Source organism: Nelumbo nucifera, chromosome 1, assembly GCF_055504915.1.
Source record: "Nelumbo nucifera cultivar China Antique chromosome 1, China Antique-T2T, whole genome shotgun sequence".
NCBI classification, from domain to species: domain Eukaryota; kingdom Viridiplantae; phylum Streptophyta; class Magnoliopsida; order Proteales; family Nelumbonaceae; genus Nelumbo; species Nelumbo nucifera.
This window is the reverse complement of record NC_142649.1, coordinates 29937733-29960061: the sequence shown is the minus strand read 5'-3', so window position 1 is coordinate 29960061 and position 22329 is coordinate 29937733. Positions and strand designations below refer to the sequence as shown.

The following is a 22329-nucleotide window of genomic DNA, read 5'->3' as shown; positions in this document are numbered from 1 at the left end:
GGCTGAATTATCTCATTGCATCTTTAAATAGTACAAGTAGTAGAAAATAAGGTGGGGTAAACCAAGTCTTTGGCCTAGACAAAGAACAAGCCTTTTTTGCAATTGAATGAGCCACACAATTACCCGTATGATAAACAATTGGGACAGAAGAAAGAGAGAAACTTCACAAAAGACTCCACTCGGCTATCAAGTGGTGAATGCTCCAAGGAACCACTAAGGAGGGGTTCAATAGTTGAGAGACTATCTTTTGCGCATCTCCTTCTAAAATGATGGAAGAGATCTGTAATTCAATGGCGAGCCCGATGCCCTCAAGGAAAGCTAGAGCTTCAATCTGTTCTGAGGTGCTACGTTCAAAATTCATGGCTCTAGCCATGTTAAAATTACCTATTTTTAACTTATTTAATATCAATAACTGATTTAGACCTCATTTTTTATCAATAAACTTAAATAAGGAAGGGTAAATTTTGTCCTAAAAAAATTCCAGAAATATTCTTGAGGCTATTCGTGCTTTTAAAGTTGTATAGATTTTCTTTAAAATATGTGCATAATAATGTAATATGTAATTGAATAGTCATTAATTGGCATAAGTAAAGAGGTGGATTAGTAATAAATAAATAATTTATGAAAATAAAAAGTCTTAGAGTTCAAATTTTCTTAACAATATTTTAAAATTTCACTTATGTATGGACCCGGGTGGTTTCATGAAGCCAAGATCTGTTCACCGGTTTCTTTGTTAAACCGATCGGTCAACCGGTTTTCAATGGGTTTTGAGCAAGTCCAGTTATTCGGGTGTGACCAAACTGGTCAGAGCCCTAGGTTATGGTTCAACCAGTTTGACCAGCCGGTCCAGTCTAGTTTTCTAAACCATGATTATAATTTTTAATAAAAAATTTATTGCTATAAACAATTACATCCATTATAAATAAACTTGTAATTATATTAATTAATAATTTTTAAAGTTAACTAATAAATTTATTAACAAAATTATAATTGTTAATAAAAAAATTTGTAACTTTCAAAATTAAAATTTAAAATTCAATTTAATTAAAATTTAATATTCATTTAAAAATGATTATGTCAATAATAAATTAAACTTGATTAACAAAATATTAAAATTATAACAATATAATTGCTAAAATTACAATAATATTACGATTGCTTAGTTATAATAATTACTTAACTAAGAATGTTATAAGTCTCCTTTCTCATTATTTCTCAATAAAGTTTGTGAATCACAAGGGTACCAACTAGTATCTATTGAGAATTAAGTTGATAAAATGCAATTACAGAATCCTGATTATGTTTTTATTGAAAATATGGAAAGTTAAAAGCCAATAGCTCCTCATTTTTCTTCACCATCATCATCATCATCATCATCATCATCATCATCATCATCTTCTTCTTCTTCTTCTTCTTCTTCATCAGAAAAAACACCTGCAATGGTTAAATCTTGCTATATCAATATCTAAGTATTAAGATTAACTAGCTTTAGGCTATAAGAAGTGTTTAAGGCTATGTTTGGTTTGAAGGAAAAGGTAGGGAAAAGTAGAAAATCTATACAAGGTTTGTAAAGATTTCTCTAACTTTCCATTTCCCTATTCTTCCCTTCAAACCAAACACAAGGGCTTTGAAAGTCTCATGCAATTGAAATGCCTTATATATCCTAATAAATACCTAGATTTAATTGTATGACCTTAATTGAGGATTCGATTTACAACATAAGACTGATAATAAGGTCAAAATCTACAATTTTTCTCATATCGAGAAACCATCCCCATTTTGACTTATGGCAAAAAAGAGAGCTATTCTCTCCCAGTTTAAAACCCAACATTGAGTTAGTAGGTTTAACAATATAAAGCTTAAGAGAATAAGGAAAAACTATATGTAACAAGAAAGTCTTGAACTTGTTTTAATATTCTCAATTGCTTAATTATAGCCACCAAAAGTCTATTTTCAATTGTACTAGTTTTTTGACTGTTAAAAAAATGATTCAATGTATGAAGTGGTCGAATTTTCTAAATAGCTTTTATGGCAAAAGCTACAGAAAGTGCTTATTAGGGCTCAGTTTGAAAGGAGTACAAATGCAAATATGTAAAACGTAAATACATACAAAATAATAGAAAATATAAGGTTTTGCACTCTATATATTTGCATTTGTACTCCTTCCAAACTCAGCCTAAACTGTATTATGTCTTGTTTCAATGTTAATAAAATGTTTTGATGGCAGCCTTTTCTACAATGAGTAAAGCTTGGGACTAAAATAAAATAAATTGCATTGTCATAACTAATAAAATTCTTTAGTAGAAAATCTTTGAAGTAGGAGTTAGAGATTGAATGATTAAGATTATTAGTGCAGGTAACTCATAATATATTAAATTAATTACAATACCAAAAGCATAACAATGTGGGATACCTAATATGCTCCGCATTGAAATTAATTTTCTTTTGGTAGGAACTTTGAAATTAAAATGAATGCAACATAAGACTGCATTTTGGATTTTTAATGAACTCAATTACAAAATAGAAAGAGGAGTGTAACTACGTTCTTTCTATTGCCGTTCAGAAAAATAGATACCAATGAATTGTAATTAATATAAATGACTTTCATTAGCAAATTAATTTTTGGAGTAATTTGCTAAAACCTCTGCTGAAGATTCTAAGCGATGCCATGAAGTTTGGCAATTGCAATCATCTCCTCCGATTTTTTTGACATAGTTGCAAGTAGATTCTTTTTGCTAAAATCCTCTAACAAAGTAATAGGAAAATGTCCAAAATACTCATATAGTTACTATTGCGACTGTTTTCCAGAGAAAACAACATTGTAAACAAAAAGATAAAAAGACTAAGTTGCAGCTTTACCTTTGAGAGGTTGATATGAAGAGAAAATCTGAAAAATAAAACAATTTTGAAAAAAGAGATTGAAGGGTTTGGGATAAAAATTGATATGTTTGGAAAATTTGGAAAATAAAGTTTCAACCCAAAATTCCCCCTTTACCCTTCCATCAAACCAAGCTCTATTCCAGATCTTCTCGTTGATCCAAATTCCTACAATCTTGACCCTCATGAACCAATCAGACATTTCCACCACACCCTGGATACCCTAAAATACCCACATGTAAAATTTCAGTCCAAAATATTTTTGTTTGCTTCTTCATCACACCAAGATTCTATTTCAAAGCCCTAGGTTGGTTAAACCACTACCCCTCCATATCAGCTTGATTTGTGCCCAGTTGAGCCAACTCAACCTCATTAATCAACTTAGAATGTCCTAAGACCCCGCCTTGCCAAATTTTAGCCTAAAATACCCCAATTTGCCCACTCATTTAAAAAGATTTCAGTTTAACCAATCTCACTGGCCCACACACACAAAACCCCTCTCTATGGTTGGACCTATCTCAACCCTCTAATCTTTGACCTAAAAATCCCCACCATTCAGCCCCCCTTAGACCTGGTTTGACCCACATCTCTCAAAATTACCCCTAAATACCCAAAATTATAAGTCTGCCACCCCCTTCCTATAAATTTTAACATACGTCCCGAATCCCTAATCAATTCAAACTAGTCGAATTCTGGGGGACACTGTTCACTTTCTTGAACCTTTAGACCTAGCAGTAAACAGGGTGATGGTTTTTCTCCCTCAGAACTCTTCTCTCCAAGGCTTTCTTTTTTCTTTGTTTCTTCTCTCTCTGTCTCTTTCTCTCTCTCATCCCTTCACCCCTCCATTTTCCTCTCTTCCCCATGGCTGCCATTGCAACTCTCTTCTCCATGATGTAGTCAATTACCCAAAATTAATATAGTTGACTACTTGTGACAATCGGGACATAAAATGTCCTAGATACATGATATAGTCAACTATTTGTGACAGATGAGGCATTAAAATACTCAAACTATATGTAGTAATTGACTACACAAAACTATATAGTCGTCTGACTTTGATAGGCTATGTCAAACCATATATTGATTGATTGACTAGTAGGAGTTAATTGAGTAGAGTAGAAAAAAGATTCATTTTGTTTGTTTAATAAAAGACTTCTAAGATATTGTAGTCAATTACTTTGATGAAATTTGACTATTTGAAGGCTTAAATGATTATTATTATCTTTAGCAAGCCTTTTATTATGTTGGAGACATTTTGAGTCATTACTCAGCTTAATAAAAGTCCTTAAATATCTATAAAATGGTCACTTGGTCTTAAAACCACTATAAAAAGAAGTCCGTAGATTGATTCAAAGCAAGAAAGAAGAAAGAAAGTGAAACAACATGTACTATCATTGTATATAGTTTTTAGTTGTTTTTGTGATAATAAGTTAGCAAGAGTCTTTATTTCTTAAAGAGATATTTGAGCTTCCATAGTTTTAGAAGTGAAAATAAAAACTGAGAATCCCTAGAGCTTGCACGGTTCCACCTATCTATTGTGTGTCTCTTCTTTGAGCTAAGCATCTAGAGTCCAAACTCTCGTAACTAAATAGTTTGAGTTGTATATTTTTATATCTACCTACTAAGAGACTTTGTATCATACTTTCTTGTGCTATACTTATAATATCTTTGTGATAGGTGTTTTGGTTATTTGAATACCATTGTAGGTTTTATTGGGACCTTGAAGGCTAATCATTATTTGGTAGAGACCTTAAAGATCTACAAATTTAGGTTGGGTAGGTACCCGCAAATTTTGTCAAAGTAGTACAAACACCCACAAATCCTATTGTTGTAAGGTATTGCAGGCACTCACACGTCTTATTGGTTATAAGGCTTTGCTAGTGCCTAAAAATCCATCTTGTTGTATTAGTAGAAATCTTCAAAGGGTATCTAAGGTACAAGACAAAGGAAAGGGGTTTTTATCAAATCTCTATAAAAATCCTATGTGCCTCTTTCTATGGTTTTCTTGTTTTGTCTTTTCTTTACTTTCAAGATTTCGTAGTTACTTTGCTATTCATATTTACTAAATTTTAGCCAACTACTTAAAATTGAATATCTGTTGATCTTGCGGTCATTGCACTTTACATTGTTTATTTTCTTTTAAACTACAAGATATTTCTAGGTATAGTTACTAAGCTACTAACTTTATTAACCCTATTGACTACACTAATATTTACATTCAGTAGTTTTAGAGTTTCATTGGTTACTAACTTCTACTAATTGCTAGCTACTAACATTTAAGTGTTAGACAGTTTATGTATGCCCTTAGCTTCAATCCGATTTGATGTACTTTTGTTATTTAGTGGAAATAAATAAAGTGCATGTTTGATTCATGTTGTTTGGTTTAATTCTATGTAAAACCCTAAAACTGGACATTTATAGAGATTCGTGTTAGTTTTAAATGTTCACAGCCATTGGATAAGTCTGGGGAGATTTATCTTGCCAAGGCTGATGCTGGTGTGCCACCAAGTGTTGGGATGGCCTGTCTCAGCAATCAGGGTAAGACCCGAGGCACATGCAGTATGTGATTACTTGAATCCTTGAACCGGACCAGATTTCCAGTCTTGCCCTGGACCTTGGAGATAGATGGGCAAAACTGGAAAGTTACACCTGACCCCTAGACTCGATTATGACACTTCACTAAGTGTCGGATCAGACTGTCTTTGATATACCAATCAGTGAGATCCTTAGCGGGGATCAAAACCTGGGTATGTTTGGATAGTTTGAGAATTCATCTGAGTGGGTGATCATAGTGACAGGATCAACCACTTTGTCGGACAAAGGGTAATGATTGGGAATGCACTCTCTCTGATGGAAACCAAACTGTCGGCAGTTGATTTCAATCATTGGAATTTTGTTTTGCAAAATTAATATATTTATATTTATATGTACGGTTTCAAAATGTTTGCAAATGGTTTTAATTCTCGGGATCCATGTGAGAGGAGAGTGCGGCACTGTTCCTTGCAGCCGAGGGAGAGGTCCTCTCTTGTCGGGCAGTGCTTGATCATTAAGGGCTGAGAGGTTAAGTGTAAGACCTTTTAGGATAATACCTGATGGGCTAATCTTGCACCTACCCACAGTCCCTGGGTTTTTATAAGATGGCTTGGCCCAGGGACCACTTAATGTAAGTGTTGGGCCCATAGGGTCCATATGATGGACTCGGGGGCTCATTGAGTTTTTTCAGTGAATTCGGCTAGGCCTTGTATTAAAGGCTGGGCCGAACCCATGTGGCTGGTGTGTAGATCAATGCTTGGGTTCCATGCCATACAAAGAAGCCCAACTGGGCAACAGATTGGAAAGTAATTAGACACTGAACACTTAATGAGCCAAAAGCCCATTTTGAGATGGGCTGATATGATCACCCATCCATGGGGCGAATCTGAGATTAATGTTAGTAAAAGGATTGGGCCTTTAGCCTTATCCACTCTTGGAGACCAAATTCAAATTAGATTTGAATATGGTAACCTCCTGATAAGATCAGGAGTAAGCTAACTTTATCTGCAGATAGGATTAAGATGATCCCCTATCCAAATACTGATTTGGATTGGGATAACTCCTCATTGGGAGGTTTCTTAATCAAGAAGAAAGGAGGAGAAACCCTAAGAGAGAGAAATCATTAGATTTCGAACCACCTTTTGAAGAGATATAGGATATCTCCTGCGATTTGAGATAGGATCTCATTCATACTCCAGAGAAAGAAGAAGAAGCGGTTCAGCCCTTTTTTGCCCTTGGAGTTGTCCTCCTGCCGCCGCCATCTACCTTTGCAAGATTTGATCTTTGCAGAAATAGAAAGTCAAGAAATCTGTTCTTGACATTAGTCTTGCAACAAAGACTAAAAAGATTCAGTGTTTAGTGTTTCCAGAGGATTCTTGTGAATGATCCAGTGTGTAGGACGCACCCTGCTGGTTCTGTTCCATCCACAGCTGTGTCATCTTCAGCAGGAACGGTTCTTGGTGCATTCTTTGGGTGTGAACACCAACTTTGGGAGATACTGCTTCTCCGGATCAGGTATATTCCTCCCATTTGTCTTTTGGTACAGATCTGGTTTGATTATGGTTCAAGTAGGATCCTTGAATATTGTATTCTAAATTTAGGGAATATGATTCCCAGTTGGGAGAAGGTAGGAAAATTTTTGAAATTCGCCCACCCATTCCGCAACCTTTATGGCGTCCATTAGATGGATCCTACCATTCTTTCATTAAGTACTTTGCTTTTACATTTTTATAGATGTTTAATTCACAAATTACATCCTAAGTATGTTTTGGATTATTTGTAATATTAACAGATGACATAGTTAGCCTTCTCAATAACAAATGCTTACTAGTGCTCGACTTGGGTTTATAGATGGCATAGTTAAGTACTCAATCACAAGAGGTTACATCATAGATGCCCTTCTACTATCTTTTTCTTGCACTAGGAAGAGGCGATAGCAAGAGGCAATGCCTACACTAAGAATATGTTGCCTATTGAAGTCAAACTTAGGATTCAAGCTAGTTAGGAAATCAAAGACTTTATTATCCTCAATATACTTCTGGTACTACTCACTATCTTTAAGATCCTTCCATTCCAAGGCCTTTAAGTGATCCATTTCTTCCCAAAGAGACTATAGAGAAGAAAAATACATGGCCACTATTTTATCTCCCTGATCCATACCGCAAGTCTCTCTTTAAAGTTGATACACTTAGCTATATTATTAACTTAGGACTAGGGGGCAATAACTCTATCCCAAATATCTTTGATAGTGGAAAGGAACATATAGTTATGAGACGTACGAGGTTGCATTGAGCAAACCAATCATGACATTAGCAATGAGTTGTGCCACTCCCACTTTGCAAATTTTAGGTTTTTTAGGTTTTGCCTTCACCTATTTACCTATAATGAATCCCAACTTACATCTTCTTGAGATAGTAAGCTTCGCCGATTGGGACCACTCTAAAAAAATTGGTCCCATCAAGTCTTATAGTGGTTATCAATCCATTAGAAGTGTCTATGTTTCCTATAAGCACATTAGAACCCATATAAACATCCTTTGATGATTCCATACTTTGTCAAAAGGGTTTCTCAACAATCAAGAAGAAACATAACACCCAATTGGCACAAAACATACCCAAGAGGACATTTCAAAACTCGATTGAGAAATAAACAAGGGGTTGAAACCTACAAAACTTTGTGGGAATGTTATGGTTTAGTAAAACTCCAAAGAATAAAATCTTCCAAAAGAATGTTATGGTTTAGTAAAATGCAAAACCACTTCCTGTCATTCCCAAAATATAAGAAGACTCAATTAGACTAGATTTTATAGGAAAAAATCCACCAAACATGCAAATCAAGCTTACACATGAAATCTACATTTTTTGCAAATATTTCCTTAAAAAATCCACAAAAAATCACAGAAGCTTCAAACAACCACAAGATTCATGAAAAAATCTTCTAAAATCAGGATGAACTAGACTAGATAAGATTTAAGAGTTTCCGTTATCACCTATACCGACTTCTGACATCATCCGAAGGTGGTATGATTTCAATTGGTCACCCTTTGAGTGTAGGTTATCACCTTGATTGACTACTGACATCATCTGGTGGGAAAGAGCATTGTGAAAAGCAAGTGGTCCTGATGTTGCTCGAGCTAGATCATCCAGGTGGACCTCTCTATTGTGGAAGTGCTAAAAGTTAATGTAGATGCAACTTTCAGGGCCCACTATGAAAAAGTGGGCATTGGTTATATAATCACATACCATGCAAGCCAGCTCTCTATTGGAGGTTTGGGGTAGCTCGGGTAAACTCGATGGAGGGTGCTGAAGCTCTTGCCTTAAGACCAGTTCTTGATTGGGCCTAGCAGTTGGGCATTAGTAGGATCAAGGTGGAGTTGCATTGTTCTACAGTTTTTAGTGTTTTAGTTAGCAGAAACAAGGAAGTTTTAAAGGCCATTTCCTTGTCATCGAGGGCTTTGTTGAGATTTCCTTGCTTGTAAGGTGTTATTTGGAGTTTGTGTCTAGCTAGGTTTGGTGACCCCCTCCCCCAGGTGGCTCTTTTGTTGCATTGAACACCATGGGGTTGTCTCTATTGTAAGGTGAAGTTTTGTTAATGAATCCCACTTCATCCTTTATCATTTTGGATGTTCATTAAGTGGGTAAGATCCCATTTTTTAGAAGGTTATAAGACTTTTGTTTGAACAACAATGTCTTTTATTATTGTATTTGTCTCAAAATGATGGCTGACCGTATTATTATCAATGTTAGAGAACAAAAATCTATTCAAGGACCTCACCTAACACCTTAAACTCTTAGGTTGAAGGGTTCCTTGAGATGGTATATGAGCCTATTTGAGCAAGTGGTTTAGTGTTTGATCCTCATTATCCCCTTTGTCATAATTAATTAAATTTTAATACAAGGTATGAATGGACCTATTCTTATCCACACTTTGGCGCAGTATAGAAACAAAACACATGAGAAAAGCTTTAAAGAAAAGAGCAAAAGTCAAACTACTAGGAGGAAGAATTCTTTACCGAATAATTAAGAGAAAATTTAATATAAAAAATTGTCTTACCCTTCCCCTAGTTACTCTTTATATATGCATACACCCTTATGGCTCCTACAAAAAAGCTTCCTATCCTATGAAAACACTCCATAATAGAATCCTACTAAAACTCTTCAAAACGAAAGTTCTAATTGAACAAAACTTCAAAAATCATGATCTAATACTAATTTGGTAATTATGAACTACAATAGAAGTACTAGCTTGGTAAATTCGAACTAAGATAGAAATTCCGTGCTGGCGCTGTCTTGGTAAATTCGAAATAAGATGGAAATTCTGTGCTGCCGCTATCTTGATAAATTTCAACTAAGATGGAAATTCTGTGTTAACACTAACTAGGTAAATTCAAATCATCATGTGATTGATTACCAACATATGGTATCAAGTGTTTGACATTGAAAACATCATGGGTATGTATATGGCTAGGTAGCTTTAGTGTGTAAGCATTCTCATTGATTACTTCTACTATCTCGTATGGTCCAACCTTCCATGGTGCCAACTTTCCATATTGCCCAATCGGTAGGCATTGCTCTATTAAAATGGCCCAAACATAGTCTCCCGCATCAAATACTACTTTCATCCTATATGTATTAAGATAGTTATTCCAAAATCAACTTTGTAAGTATTTACTCAATTGTTCTAAATCCCATATTGCATCATTCTCTTCGGGTTGGAGAGAATCCGATCTCGGATTCATGTTACCAGTTGAGAGGCTACCAACATATGCTATTGCACTTCCACTGTGCTTCTTTGTTTCTAATCATTTGATAGATAATTAGTGATGTAAGCCTCCAATACAATTTGAGATTTCTTCATTGTATACCTTAAATTTCGAAGTATATTTCTTGAACTTCATAGAACCTAAATCTTCTTCTATTGACCATTTTGAACATTGCAAGAGTACTTGCCAATAAGGATCTTTGTAGACATGCATGTAGACAATGTTATCATAATCCCCGAGATGATAAGTATTAATCCTTTGATAGATAATTAGTGATGTAAGCCTCCAATACAAATTATGATTTCTTCATTGTATATCTTAAATTTAGAAGTATATTCTTGAACTTCATAGAACCTGAATATTCTTTTATTGACCTTTTTGATCATTGCAAGAGTGCTTGCCAATAAGGATCTTCATAGACATGCATATAGACAATGTGATCATAATCCCCAAGATGATAAGTATTATCTCCATTATATTGAAATACATAATGAATGATGGCATATTCTTTCTTAGTAATTGGTTTTTCATCATAGATTGGAGGTTTGTTCCAATCAACAAGTTTCTCTTCAAGAGACATTGTTGAAGAGAATGACCACACCTCCTCTAGAACCTCCACACCTTTTATCTCTAACCCTTTATTAATTAAAGCATATGCAACACCCATCTCCTTTAGGGCGCTAGTGAATTCAGTCATGGCAAAAAGGCTAAAACCCTCATCAGGTTTTGGTTTAGGTATAGTCTCTTGTGATGGTCAGCCTTTTCCCTTTAAACTCAAAAGAGTAGTTGTTCTTTCATCCATCATGGACTACGTAGAGGTTAAATTGCCATGGGTGCCTAAGTAGAAAATGGCAAACGTCTATGCATACAACATCACACCATACACGATCACTATAATTATTGCCAATAGAAAAGCTCACTAGACACTATTGTGTGACTGAAACCTCATTCTTTCTTTTTAGCCATGCAAACTTGTAGGAGCGAGGGTGTTGTTGAGTTTTTAGGTTTAGCTTACGAACAGCTACTTCCACTATAACATTCTCACAACTCCCGCTATCAATTGCAAACCTTGCAACCTTTCCACCCATAATACACATGGTGTGGAAAATATTATTTCTTAGCCAATCCGATGATTCACCCCTAGGAGTTAGGAATGGTCACTGCATTACAAAAGCCTCTCCCACATCCCCATACACCGTTTCTTCCTCTAAGTTTTCTTCATCATAACATTCAAACACAGGTGGGGTTGAATAGTCAAATACTTCCAATTGGGTTTCACCCTCATCTTCTACAAACACCGCCCCCTTTTTTTATCACTCTTTGCACATTTAATAGATTTATGGCCTGGTTCACCACACTTAAAGCACTTCAGTCCAGGTTAACCCACTTGGTTTTGATTAAGCCAACATCCTTGGTTTTGGTAAATCCTATAGGACTATGGATGAGTAGTTGAATTTAGAGGCGAGTTGGGATTACTATGTAGAGGTGGTCTAGCCACATCAATTTGGGTTTGGCCAAATTGGTTAGGTTGGCTGCTTCGCTTTTCTATGGTTAGAACATGTTGATGTGCCATAGAAACAATATAGCAGTCAAATAGGTTTAATATATCCTGGATATTTGGTCTCAACCCACCTATATACCTAGCCACCAATTGGTGTTCCATTTCAGCTAACGCATTCCAAGCTACTGACAGATGAAACTTCTTTATATACTCATCTACTCTATCAATTCATTGCTTTAGAATTTGTAATTCTTGATAAACAAAATCACGTGAGAAAAGCTTTAAAAGAAAGAACAGAAGTCGAACTACCGGGAAGAAGAATTCTTCACTGAATAATTAAGAGAAAATTCAATATAAAAAACTGCCTTACCATTCCCCTAGTTATTCTTTATATAGGCATACACCCTTATGGTTCCTACAAGAAAGCTTCCTAATCTATGAAAACACTCCATAATAGAATCCTATTAAAACTCTTCAAAAAGAAAGTCCTAATTGAACAAAAATTCGAAAATCATGATTAAATACTAATTTGGTAATTATGCACTAGAATAGAAGTACTAGCTTGGTAAATTTGGACTAAGATAGAAATTCCATGCTAGTTCTATCTTGGTAAATTCGAACTAAGATAGATATTCCGTGTTAGCGCTATTTTGGTAAATTTGAACTAAGATGGAAATTTCGTGGTAGCGCTAACTTGAGAAATTCAAACCAGAATAGAAGTTCTACATTGGCGCTAACTTGGTAATTGATTACTCGATTGGATTAGTGACATCATCTAAGCTTCTTTATGTGTCTTGGAGTGGTCCCAACATGCATAGAACTTATTGACCTTCTCCTATACTGCTTGATCCTCCCCGAGTTGGGGAGAATCCGTCCTCATTATCAAATCATCATGTGACTGATTGCCAACATATGATACCAAGTGTTTGACATTGAAAACATCATGGGTATGTATATGGCTGGGTAGTTTTAGTCTGTAAGCATTCTCATTGATGACTTCAACTATCCCGTATGGTCCAACCTTCCTTGGTGCCAGCTTTCCATGTTGCCCAATCGATAGGCGTTGCTCTATTGAAATGGCCCAAACATAGTCTCCCACATCAAATACTACTTTCCTCCTATTTGTACTAAGATAGGTTTTCAAAGACCAACTTTGTAAATGTTTACTCAATTAGTTTGAATTCCCTACTGCATCACACTTCAAGCCAAGTAGATTTTTTCAAGTGAAGAACATGTTAAAGAATAAATACTTGGACCTCACCTAACAGCTTAGGCTTTTAGGTTGAATGGTTCCTTGAGAGTCAAAAGACCATTAAGTAGGTAACTACCATTCATTCATATTGCAAATAATGTAGAGAAACAAGGCATGAGTATATTGGACTTTGGAGTGATGACTTAGAAGTGGAAATAAAGATTCCCTAAGATCAAGACTGTTAAGTCGGTTGCTGCACATTTATGGAGAATAGTATTAAGTTGGTTCCAAAATCAACTCAAAACTCTTGGTTTTTAAAAGTCTCACGTGGCAACTTAATAACCAAATTTTCTAAACCGCCTTTTTGTAAAACATTTAGCCCAAATATAAATAATGATCACCCACCTATGGTTGAAAATGAGATACAAGTATTACTTAGAGAAACTAAAAAAATCTTGCTACTTTCTATCATATTTCTACTCTTCTACACCCACTTTTTCCCTTCCATTTGCAAATTAATCTGTTTATCTCAAGTTAAATATACCATCACTGGTATCAGAGCCAGGTTTGATCAACACTGGGCGTAGTCCTTCCTACCCATTATGAATACCGATTCCAGCCGCTCTTCTCTTTCTCTTCCAATTTTCCATGGAGAAAATTATGATTTTTGGTCCATCAAAATGAAGACCTATTTTCAATCACAAAATCTATGGAGATTCAGTATCCCTGAAGATACTTCTGCTCTCTCAGCAAACCAAAAGAAGGTCTTAGAAGAGAGTCAACAAAATGATTCTCAAGCGTTATTTTGCTTGCAGCAAGCAATGGCAGACGATATATTTCCACGAATTATGGGCGCATCAACTACAAAAGAAGCATGGGATACATTGCAGGGGGAGTTCCAAGGAACTATCAAGGTATGCACTGTTAAATTGCAGAAGCTTAGAAGAGATTTTGAAAATCTTAAGATGAAGGATAGTGAGACCGCAAAAGATTACTATTCTAGAATAAAAGAAATAGTAAATCAAATGAGAGCCTATGGGGAAATAATTTCTGACAAGAAAATAGTCGAAAAAATACTAATTTCTTGTACAGAAAAATATGATGCAATAGTTTCCGTTATAGAAGAAACAAAGGATTTAGAAACTTTATCACCAACTGAATTAATGGGCTCTCTTGAAGCATATGAAAATAGGCGAGACATGCAGAATGAAAATTCGATTAAAAATGCCTTTCAGTCTAAAGTTAATTTGTAGTGTCATAAATCAAAAGTTGATGGGAGAAAGCCACAAGAAAATCTGAGAAACAAGAGCTATCAAGGAAAACAAAAAGGAAATAACGACAAGTATCCTCCATGTGGTATTTGTAAAAGAAAAAACCACTTGGAGAAAGATTGTTGGTTTAAAGAAAAACCTCAGTGCCAAAATTGTAAAAATTTTAATTTTCATGGGTTAAAGATCCTTCAGTAGAAGAATATGATGCGAGATCTACCAACAATCAAGGAACTCAACTATGTTTGTGAAGGGTATATGCTTGGGAAACAACATCGACAACCTTTTCCATCCGAGAAAGCTTGGAGAGCCAAATAGCCACTAGAGTTAATCCATATAGACATTTGCGGTCCAATGCGTACTCAATCAAATAATCAAAATAGGTACTTTATTCTCTTCATCGATGACTATACTAGAATGACATGGGTTTACTTTTTGCGAGATAAATCGCAAGTTTTTGATATTTTTAAGAAATTCAAAACTCGTGTCGAGAAGCAAAGTGGTCATAACATCAAGATGATAAAAAGTGACGAAGGCAAAGAATACACTTCTAATGAATTCAACAAGTTCTATGAAGATGAAGGCATGTAGCATCAACTCACAGTCAGATACGCACTAGAACAAAATGGAGTATCAAAAAGAAAAAATAGAACAGTTATGGAGACAGCAAGAGCTATGCTCATGAAGAAGGGTCTTCCAAAAACTTTTTGGGCAGAGGCAGTAAACACTACAGTCTACTTGCTCAATAGATGTCCAACCAAAGTTGTGCAAGATAAGACACTGATCGAAGCTTGGAGTGGACAAAATCCATCAGCAAAGCATCTCAGAGTTTTTGGCTGCATATGCTACACTCACATTCCACAAGAGAAAAGAGGCAAGCTGGACGAGAAGACTAAAAAAGAAATCTTCTTAGGTTACAACACTCAATCTAAAGGCTATCGAATTTATAGCTTAAGAACAAAGAAGTTCATAATTAGCCGAGACGTAAGATTCAACGAAGACGCTGCTTACAATTGGGAGACAAAAGAAGTTGAAAGAAAGAGTATCAACATGCCCCTATTACCAAAACAAGAAGTTGAAGAAGGCCATGATCAAACTAGATCACCAATTCAACCAACAACACAATTAGAACCAATACAAGCCACAAAATCTCCTCCAGACTCGCCACCAAGACGGACTAAATCCTTAACAGAGATATACGAGACATGCAACTTGATGCTTATGGAGCCAGAAAGCTTTGAAGAAGCTTTTAAGAAAGAAGTATGGAGAATAGCTATGGATGAAGAGATGAAGATAATCGAGAAAAATGAGACATGGGAGCTTGTAGATCGTCCACAAGACAAAGACATTATAGGAGTTAAGTGGGTTTACAAGACAAAGATTAACTCAGATGGCTCAATCCAAAAGCATAAAGCAAGGTTAGTTACCAAAGGATACTCACAACAATACGGTGTTGACTACAATGAGACATTTGCTCCAGTTGCACGCCTCGACACAATCAGGGCATTAATTGCACTAGCTGCACAGAAGAAATGGAAGATTTTCCAACTAGATGTGAAGTTAGCATTTCTCAATGGCTATCTTAAGGAAGAAATCTACGTGGAACAACCTCAAGGGTTCGTGGTGCAAGGATAAGAAGATAAAGTTCTCAGATTAAAGAAGGCATTATATGGCCTAAAGCAAGTTCCGCGAGCCTGGTACAATAGAATTGACAGCTATTTCACTGAGTAAGGTTTCAAGAGGAGCAAAAGTGAGCCAACACTCTACATCAAGACTCAAGGTACAAATGACACACTTATTGTCTCTTTATATGTTGATGACCTAATTTACATAGGAAATAATGAGAAGATGATCATGAAATTTAAAGAAAACATGATAAAGACTTTCGAGATGGCCGATTTAGGTTTAATGCACTACTTTCTTGGGATCGAAATAACTCAAGAAGAAGATGGGATCTTCATCTCACAAAAGAAGTATACATGGACTCTTTTGAAGAAATTTAAAATGGAAGGCTGCAAGACAGTATCAACTCCATTAGACAACAATAAAGCATTCAAGAAAGAAGACAGCTCACCAAAAGCAGATAAATCACAATTTCGAAGTTTAATTGGAAGCTTACTCTATCTAATAGCTACAAGACCAGACATCATGTATGCAGTTAGTCTGCTATCAAGATTCATGCAGACTCCAAGTCAAGTTCACTATGGAGCAGCTAAGAGAGTACTTAGATACTTGCAATGAACAAAGAACTACGGAATATGATACAAAGCCATGCATGACTCAAAACTAATTGGCTACACAGATAGTGACTGGGCAAGATCAGTAGATGACATGAAAAGCACATCAGGATATGCTTTCACAATTAGATCAGGGATATTTTCTTGGGCATCAAAGAAACAAGCAACAGTTGCAAAATCATCAGCTGAAGCAGAGTATATTGCAGCAGCAATGACAACAAGTCAAGCTATATGGCTGAAAAGAATACTTGCAGACATGGGAGAACCACAAGTAGAAGATACAGAGATCTATTGCGATAACAGATCAGCTATAGCAATGACAAAGAATCTCGTATTTCACAGCAGAACCAAGCATATAGGCATCAAGTATCACTTCATTAGAGAAGCTGGAGCAAACAAAGAAATAGAACTCAAATTCTGCAAGACTGAAGAACAGTTAGCAGACATATTCATAAAGGCACTACCAAAAGGCAAGTTCAAGCTATTACGAGATATGATTGGAGTTATTGAAATGTGCACCAAGGAGGAGTGTTAAGTCGGTTGCTGCACATTTATAGAGAATAGTATTAAGTTGGTTCCAAAACCGACTCAAAACTCTTGGTTTTTAAAAGTCTCACGTGGCAACTTAATAACCAAATTTTCTAAATCGCCTTTTTGTAAAACATTTAGCCCAAATATAAATAATGATCACCCCCCCCCCCCCATGGTTGCAAACTAATCTGTTTATCTCAAGTTAAATATACCATCAAAGACAAACATTTAATTGTGCTTTGATCAAACGACATGTCTGATTGGTCTAAAAAGAAAAAATGCAATGGAATTGATGGAAGTACGTACACCGAGTGAATATGCTTCAATTTATAATTATAGCTCAAGGTCAAGGATCTTGGGATTTAAGTTAGACATGCCACCCCAATACAAACATGAATATTACACATTTGTTACAAGGAGTTAAGGCTGCGTTTGGGAACAATGCAAATGGAGTGCAAATCCTGGTTCAGGGTAAGTTTGCACTCTAGTTCACTTTTACATTTATGCATTGACAAATGACAGACCAATGTTTATTTACATTGATAATAATATGTAAAAGTATATCAATAAAAAATAAGTAAATTTGCATTCAAGTGAGCTTTTGATGAAAAAGCATATGCTTTATTGGGATTCATGTTTGCATCCATTATAGGTAAAAATCTGTTTGGTAAGAAGATAAATTTGTTAGTACAAAACTAACTAAATTTTACAATTTATATGAACCGTTTTACACTCCACATATTTATATTAACATTTATTTGCATCATTTCCAAATACAGCCTAAGTTATCAAGATATGAGTGCATATGCTGGGAACCTTGCGCTGATGGATGTAGCTTATATATCAAAAGAGGCAAGTGCATGCAAGTAATTCTGGTAATTAAGTTATTATCCTAGTTTCTGTGTTATTTAGACTCAGTTGGGAAAGAGTGCTCAGTGCAATCTTGTATTTGGCATTTTTAAACCTTATATTTGCATGTCTAGCTATTTGTATCTGAATCTACACTCTTCCCAATCGAGCCAAAGAACTATGTATGGATAGCGGATTGTTTTTGGGAGTCGGACTAAAAAGAAGAAAGTTTTACGGTCATACCTGTCGATTGTTCTCGTTTTCCGGTTCCAAAAATACGCTTATCATTAATCCGAATAATTGGGATGCCTGTTATCTTGTCCCAATCCTTCCCTCTTCCCTCCTGACACTGTATTTCAAGTTCCGGACAATTTCTGATACTCAGCGATAGAAGGTTTGGTAGCCCTTTCTCTGGTAACGAAGAGATTTTACGACAGTGAGTCAGTTCCAAGTGTCGGAGACTTTTGAGGCATGAAAGCACCGGAAGAGAAGTAAGTTTAGGGCAATATTTGACTTTAAGATAGCGGAGGCAAGGCATGTCACCAGCTGCTATTCCCGTCCATTCCTTCAACATCCCCATGAAACTAATCTCTAGCGTCTCTAAGCTTGGAAATGTCTGTGCGCTGCCAGCAGTGCCATCGCCGCATAACTCTCGCTGATCTATTCGCTCCATTGCATTGATTTGCTCTATGAACAAATACTTGAGAGATGGAAGTAGTCCCAGAGGCGGGAGCTCGATACAATTTTCGCAACGATATAGGATGATTGTTGTAAGATTGGAGAATGATGAGCTCCACAACCAACTTGGAAATTTGGCACCACCGTAATTTGTTATATTCAATACCCTGAGATTTTTGTGAGGTTTGAGGCATGCAAGGACCTCCTCGGCATTATGGGCACGACCATTCCATTGTAATTTTAAAATGCTCAGTTGCTTTTCTTCTAATCTTGCTTGCTTAGCCTCAGATCCATCCAATACATTTTGGAGGTTTTCAATCGCCAGTGATCCCTCTAGTTCATTAAGGTCCTCCAACTCTCCAATTCCAAATCCTTTCCCCCTTTCCAGAAAAAATCTGTCCAAAGTTCGAAGATTGGTTAACTTACCAATACTCGGGCTAATAATGCATGAAAATTCACATTGTAATTCGAGATGTTGAAGACTGATCAGCTTAGATGTGTCATTGGGTAAGCCAATAAGGTTCCGACAATTTCTGAGTTTCAATGCTCGTAGATTCCGTAGTGTGCACATCGACTCCGGTAGCTTTTGGATGCAGGAATTGGAGAGGTCAAGGTAGCGTAGTTCATCCAATAAATCAATAGAATCAGACAACAAACGGATATTAACGGATCTCAGGTCCAGCGCACGTAAGAATCTCAGTTTGTGAAACAGATCATCAAGATCTAGCCAGATTCCGCTGTGGTACACTCGTAATTGAAGCGTGCGTAGCATCTTGGCTTTGTAAAGGAGTTTGGGGTTCGGCTCGGGAAACGGTTTAAAGAACGACGCGGAGCAATGAAAGGTCCCTGCGGGCACATTAAATCTGGATCGTCTATCATCTACTCTGGCGTATTCATCTCCACAATGTTCTACTCGGACTAGATCACAGACGTCTTTGTTTGTGAAATAAAGTGTGAGAGAGGAAGAAGACCGTTTATGTGCGGAGTATATAGGTTCCTCCTCAAATAGAGAACATGACAACAAGTGTTGAAAATAATTGTCAGCTATACCCTCCAATCTTAATCCATCTTGAGGGAGAACCATATCAACGGCCATCCATAACTGTATTAGTGTATTCTTGTCAAATTTCTCATCTGTCGGAAATAAGAAACAAGCATGCAGAAAGCACCTCCTTAGATGTTCGGGTAGGAGGTAGAAGGCAGCGATGACATCTGACGCTGAGTTAGCAGCCAATTAACAAGGATGAAAACCAAAATAATTATTTCCGAATTAAGTCAGAATCAATATCAATCACATAATAAAAATCTATAAGAAAATGGACAAAACATTGCTATTTTGAGTAGTAATGACTTGTATTTGTGAGTCATTTCATAATATTTGTAGAGAGGTGTTGTACACAATCTCTTTTACCTTTTTTTTTTTTTCTGTTGATAGTGAATCATTGGCTTGCTGGTTTTGTTTGTTGTTGTAGCCTTCATTGGGTGAACCACATAAATCTCTTGCCTTTTGCCTTTTATATTTTATATCTTACTTTCTTCATAATTTTGATTTACTACTTCTATTGCCTAGTAGTTGTTGGTATTGGATTATTTTAAGTGTTATTGATGCTAATAGCTTGTTTAGGTCCTTGGGCAAAGCCTATAACAAGTGGTACCAAAATTCCAATTTCAGGTTGAACAGTTTGATAGGTCATAGAATTTCGAATTATAGAAAATTAAAATCCATGACATTCTTGTTTAACAAAGGGCTGTATAAAGCTTTTCTTGGAAAGGATATAAGAAGCCAGAAAGTGTGTCAACTGATGATTTGGATGACATGGACATGAAAATGGCTTCTACAATTTACTTGTGTTTGGCAGATGATGTTATCTGCAATGTCAAAGGAGAATATTGGACAAAGATAAGACTCGCGAGAGTCCTGGATAAGAAGTTTTTTTTGTTTTGCTTTTCTTTTTGGATTAGGAACACCTTGTTTTTAGAAAGTTTTGGGGAGCAAGGAACTCCATCGTTTGTATATAAATATCATAAGGTATCAATGGAAAGGGCAACCTTTTGGCTTCCGAAATTTTTCATGGTATCAGAGCCATAACAAACAGGAGCGAGAGGTCTGTGTTCTATGATCTGGAGATCAGTAGCGGTAGCAACGTTGCTCGGTGCCGACAGCGTGGGGACTGTGTTCTAAGTTGATACCAGTCTGTGTTCTACGATCTGGAGATCAGTAGCGGTAATGAAGTTGCTGAGAGCAACACTGCATTCGCTTGGCGCCGGTAGAGTCTAGACTTTGCACTCCAGTTTCTAGTTCGACACTTCGTCTTCCTCATCATCTGTTCCAGTCGACTCCAGAGCAAGAGCCAAAAGCAGACCCATCACTCCAGAGAGGCAGAGATCGAGAATCCTCCCAAGCAGAGTTCTTCGTCTGTCGCAGTCAGGCAGGCACTCTGCACTCAGGTAGAGACGCAGAGTTCTTCAGTTCTTCTTCTTCTTCAGTCTTCACTGCCATCTGACTTCTGACTGTCGCAGTTCAGGCAAGAACTCTGCACTCAAGCAGAGTTCTTCGGTTCTTCTTCTTCTTTAGTCTTCACTGCCATCTAACTTTTGACTGTCGCAGTTCAGGCAAGAACTCTGCACTCAAGCAGAGTTCTTCGATTCTTCTTCTTCTTTAGTCTTCTTCCAACAGCGGCGATACCGGATAGTTATTCCCTTTCCTTTTTCGAAGGATCGGAATAGTGCGCAACAACAGCAGTAGCCGAATGGGAGTACGTGAGTTTGAACCAACGCCTTCTTCAGCATAAGCCGAGAAAGGTTGTCTACGTCGCTTATCATCAGCGTCTTCTTTAATACCTTGGGATCTTCGTGCAGCTTCAGTTCTGTTGATATACCAAAGTGATCATCGTTTAATCCTCTGGGGCGATCATGGTAGCGATTCATCCTTTCAACTGCGGCAGGGTCAATCCGGAATAACTCATCACTTTGATCTCCTCTCTCAGTGCGGTTGTGGCAAGGATTCATCCTTTCATCAGCTGCAGTAGCATGGACGACGGGGAATATGATTTCTTATAGGTTTCCGTTGTTGCTCTCCTCGCCGACAAAAAAACCGGAGAAGGTGACTTCTTGTGTTTCTGCAGAAACATGGTGAGAGTAAAATAATCCAACTGAAAGGGAAAGAGAAAGTCATTCCTTGGGTACAGTTGAAGAATCAACCAACTTTTTTTAGCACCATTGTCCAAACCCTTGCAGCGCTGACTTCACCTTAGATTATATTAGAGACAGTACTGATCGGTCGCTCAACTCAAGTAGTGTTGCTGATCGGTCACCATGGCTACCAACAACGACAGGAACGGTGAGAGCTCGAGTAAGTCTGTTGGTCCCTCTGGCAGATGTGGTTGAGGTACGACAAAGGCTCATACTGCTCAATCATCAATGGGGCGTGAGGTGGCTAGTAATGCAGTTGTGACTGACGAAGACAAGACCGGACTGAATGGGCTTAATGATGAGCAATGGCAGACTTTTGTAAGCATGCTTAATGCTTACAAAACCAGGACTAATGAAAAACTCTTTGGTAAAAATTACTCCACTGAATGGGTTGTTGACTCTGGGGCGTCACATCACATGACAGGGAATTTAAATGTGCTCGTTGACACCTATGATGTTGCACCTTGTCCTGTTAGCTTACCCAATGGTGCGCACACCGAGGCCGTGAAAGAAGGCACTGTTAAACTTGGAAATAATTTTAAATTGCTACACGTATTATATGTCCCAAAACTCAATTGTAATTTATTGTTACTATGTCGGTTACTTCGTGACACAGATTGTATTATGACGTTTACTAATAAGTTGTGTGTGATACATGATCGCATCTCGAGGACTCTGATCAGTGCGGGTGAACAACTTGATGGGGTCTA

The 22329-nt window shown here is 36.8% G+C and overlaps 1 protein-coding gene across 1 annotated transcript in view; it reads right to left on the bottom strand.

Moving 5' to 3' along the window:
• Positions 1-1167: 1167 nt before the first annotated feature.
• The window catches only part of LOC104590861 (uncharacterized), a 33592-nt gene continuing 12430 nt past the window's right edge, over positions 1168-22329 (bottom strand). The window contains exons 2-3 of the mRNA XM_088896559.1: positions 17993-19645; positions 1168-1434 (exon numbers count right to left, since the gene is read on the bottom strand). Of these exons, the coding sequence (XP_088752685.1) occupies positions 1343-1434; positions 17993-19645 (1745 nt within the window). The 3' untranslated portion in view covers positions 1168-1342. The remainder of the gene's footprint in view (positions 1435-17992; positions 19646-22329) is intronic.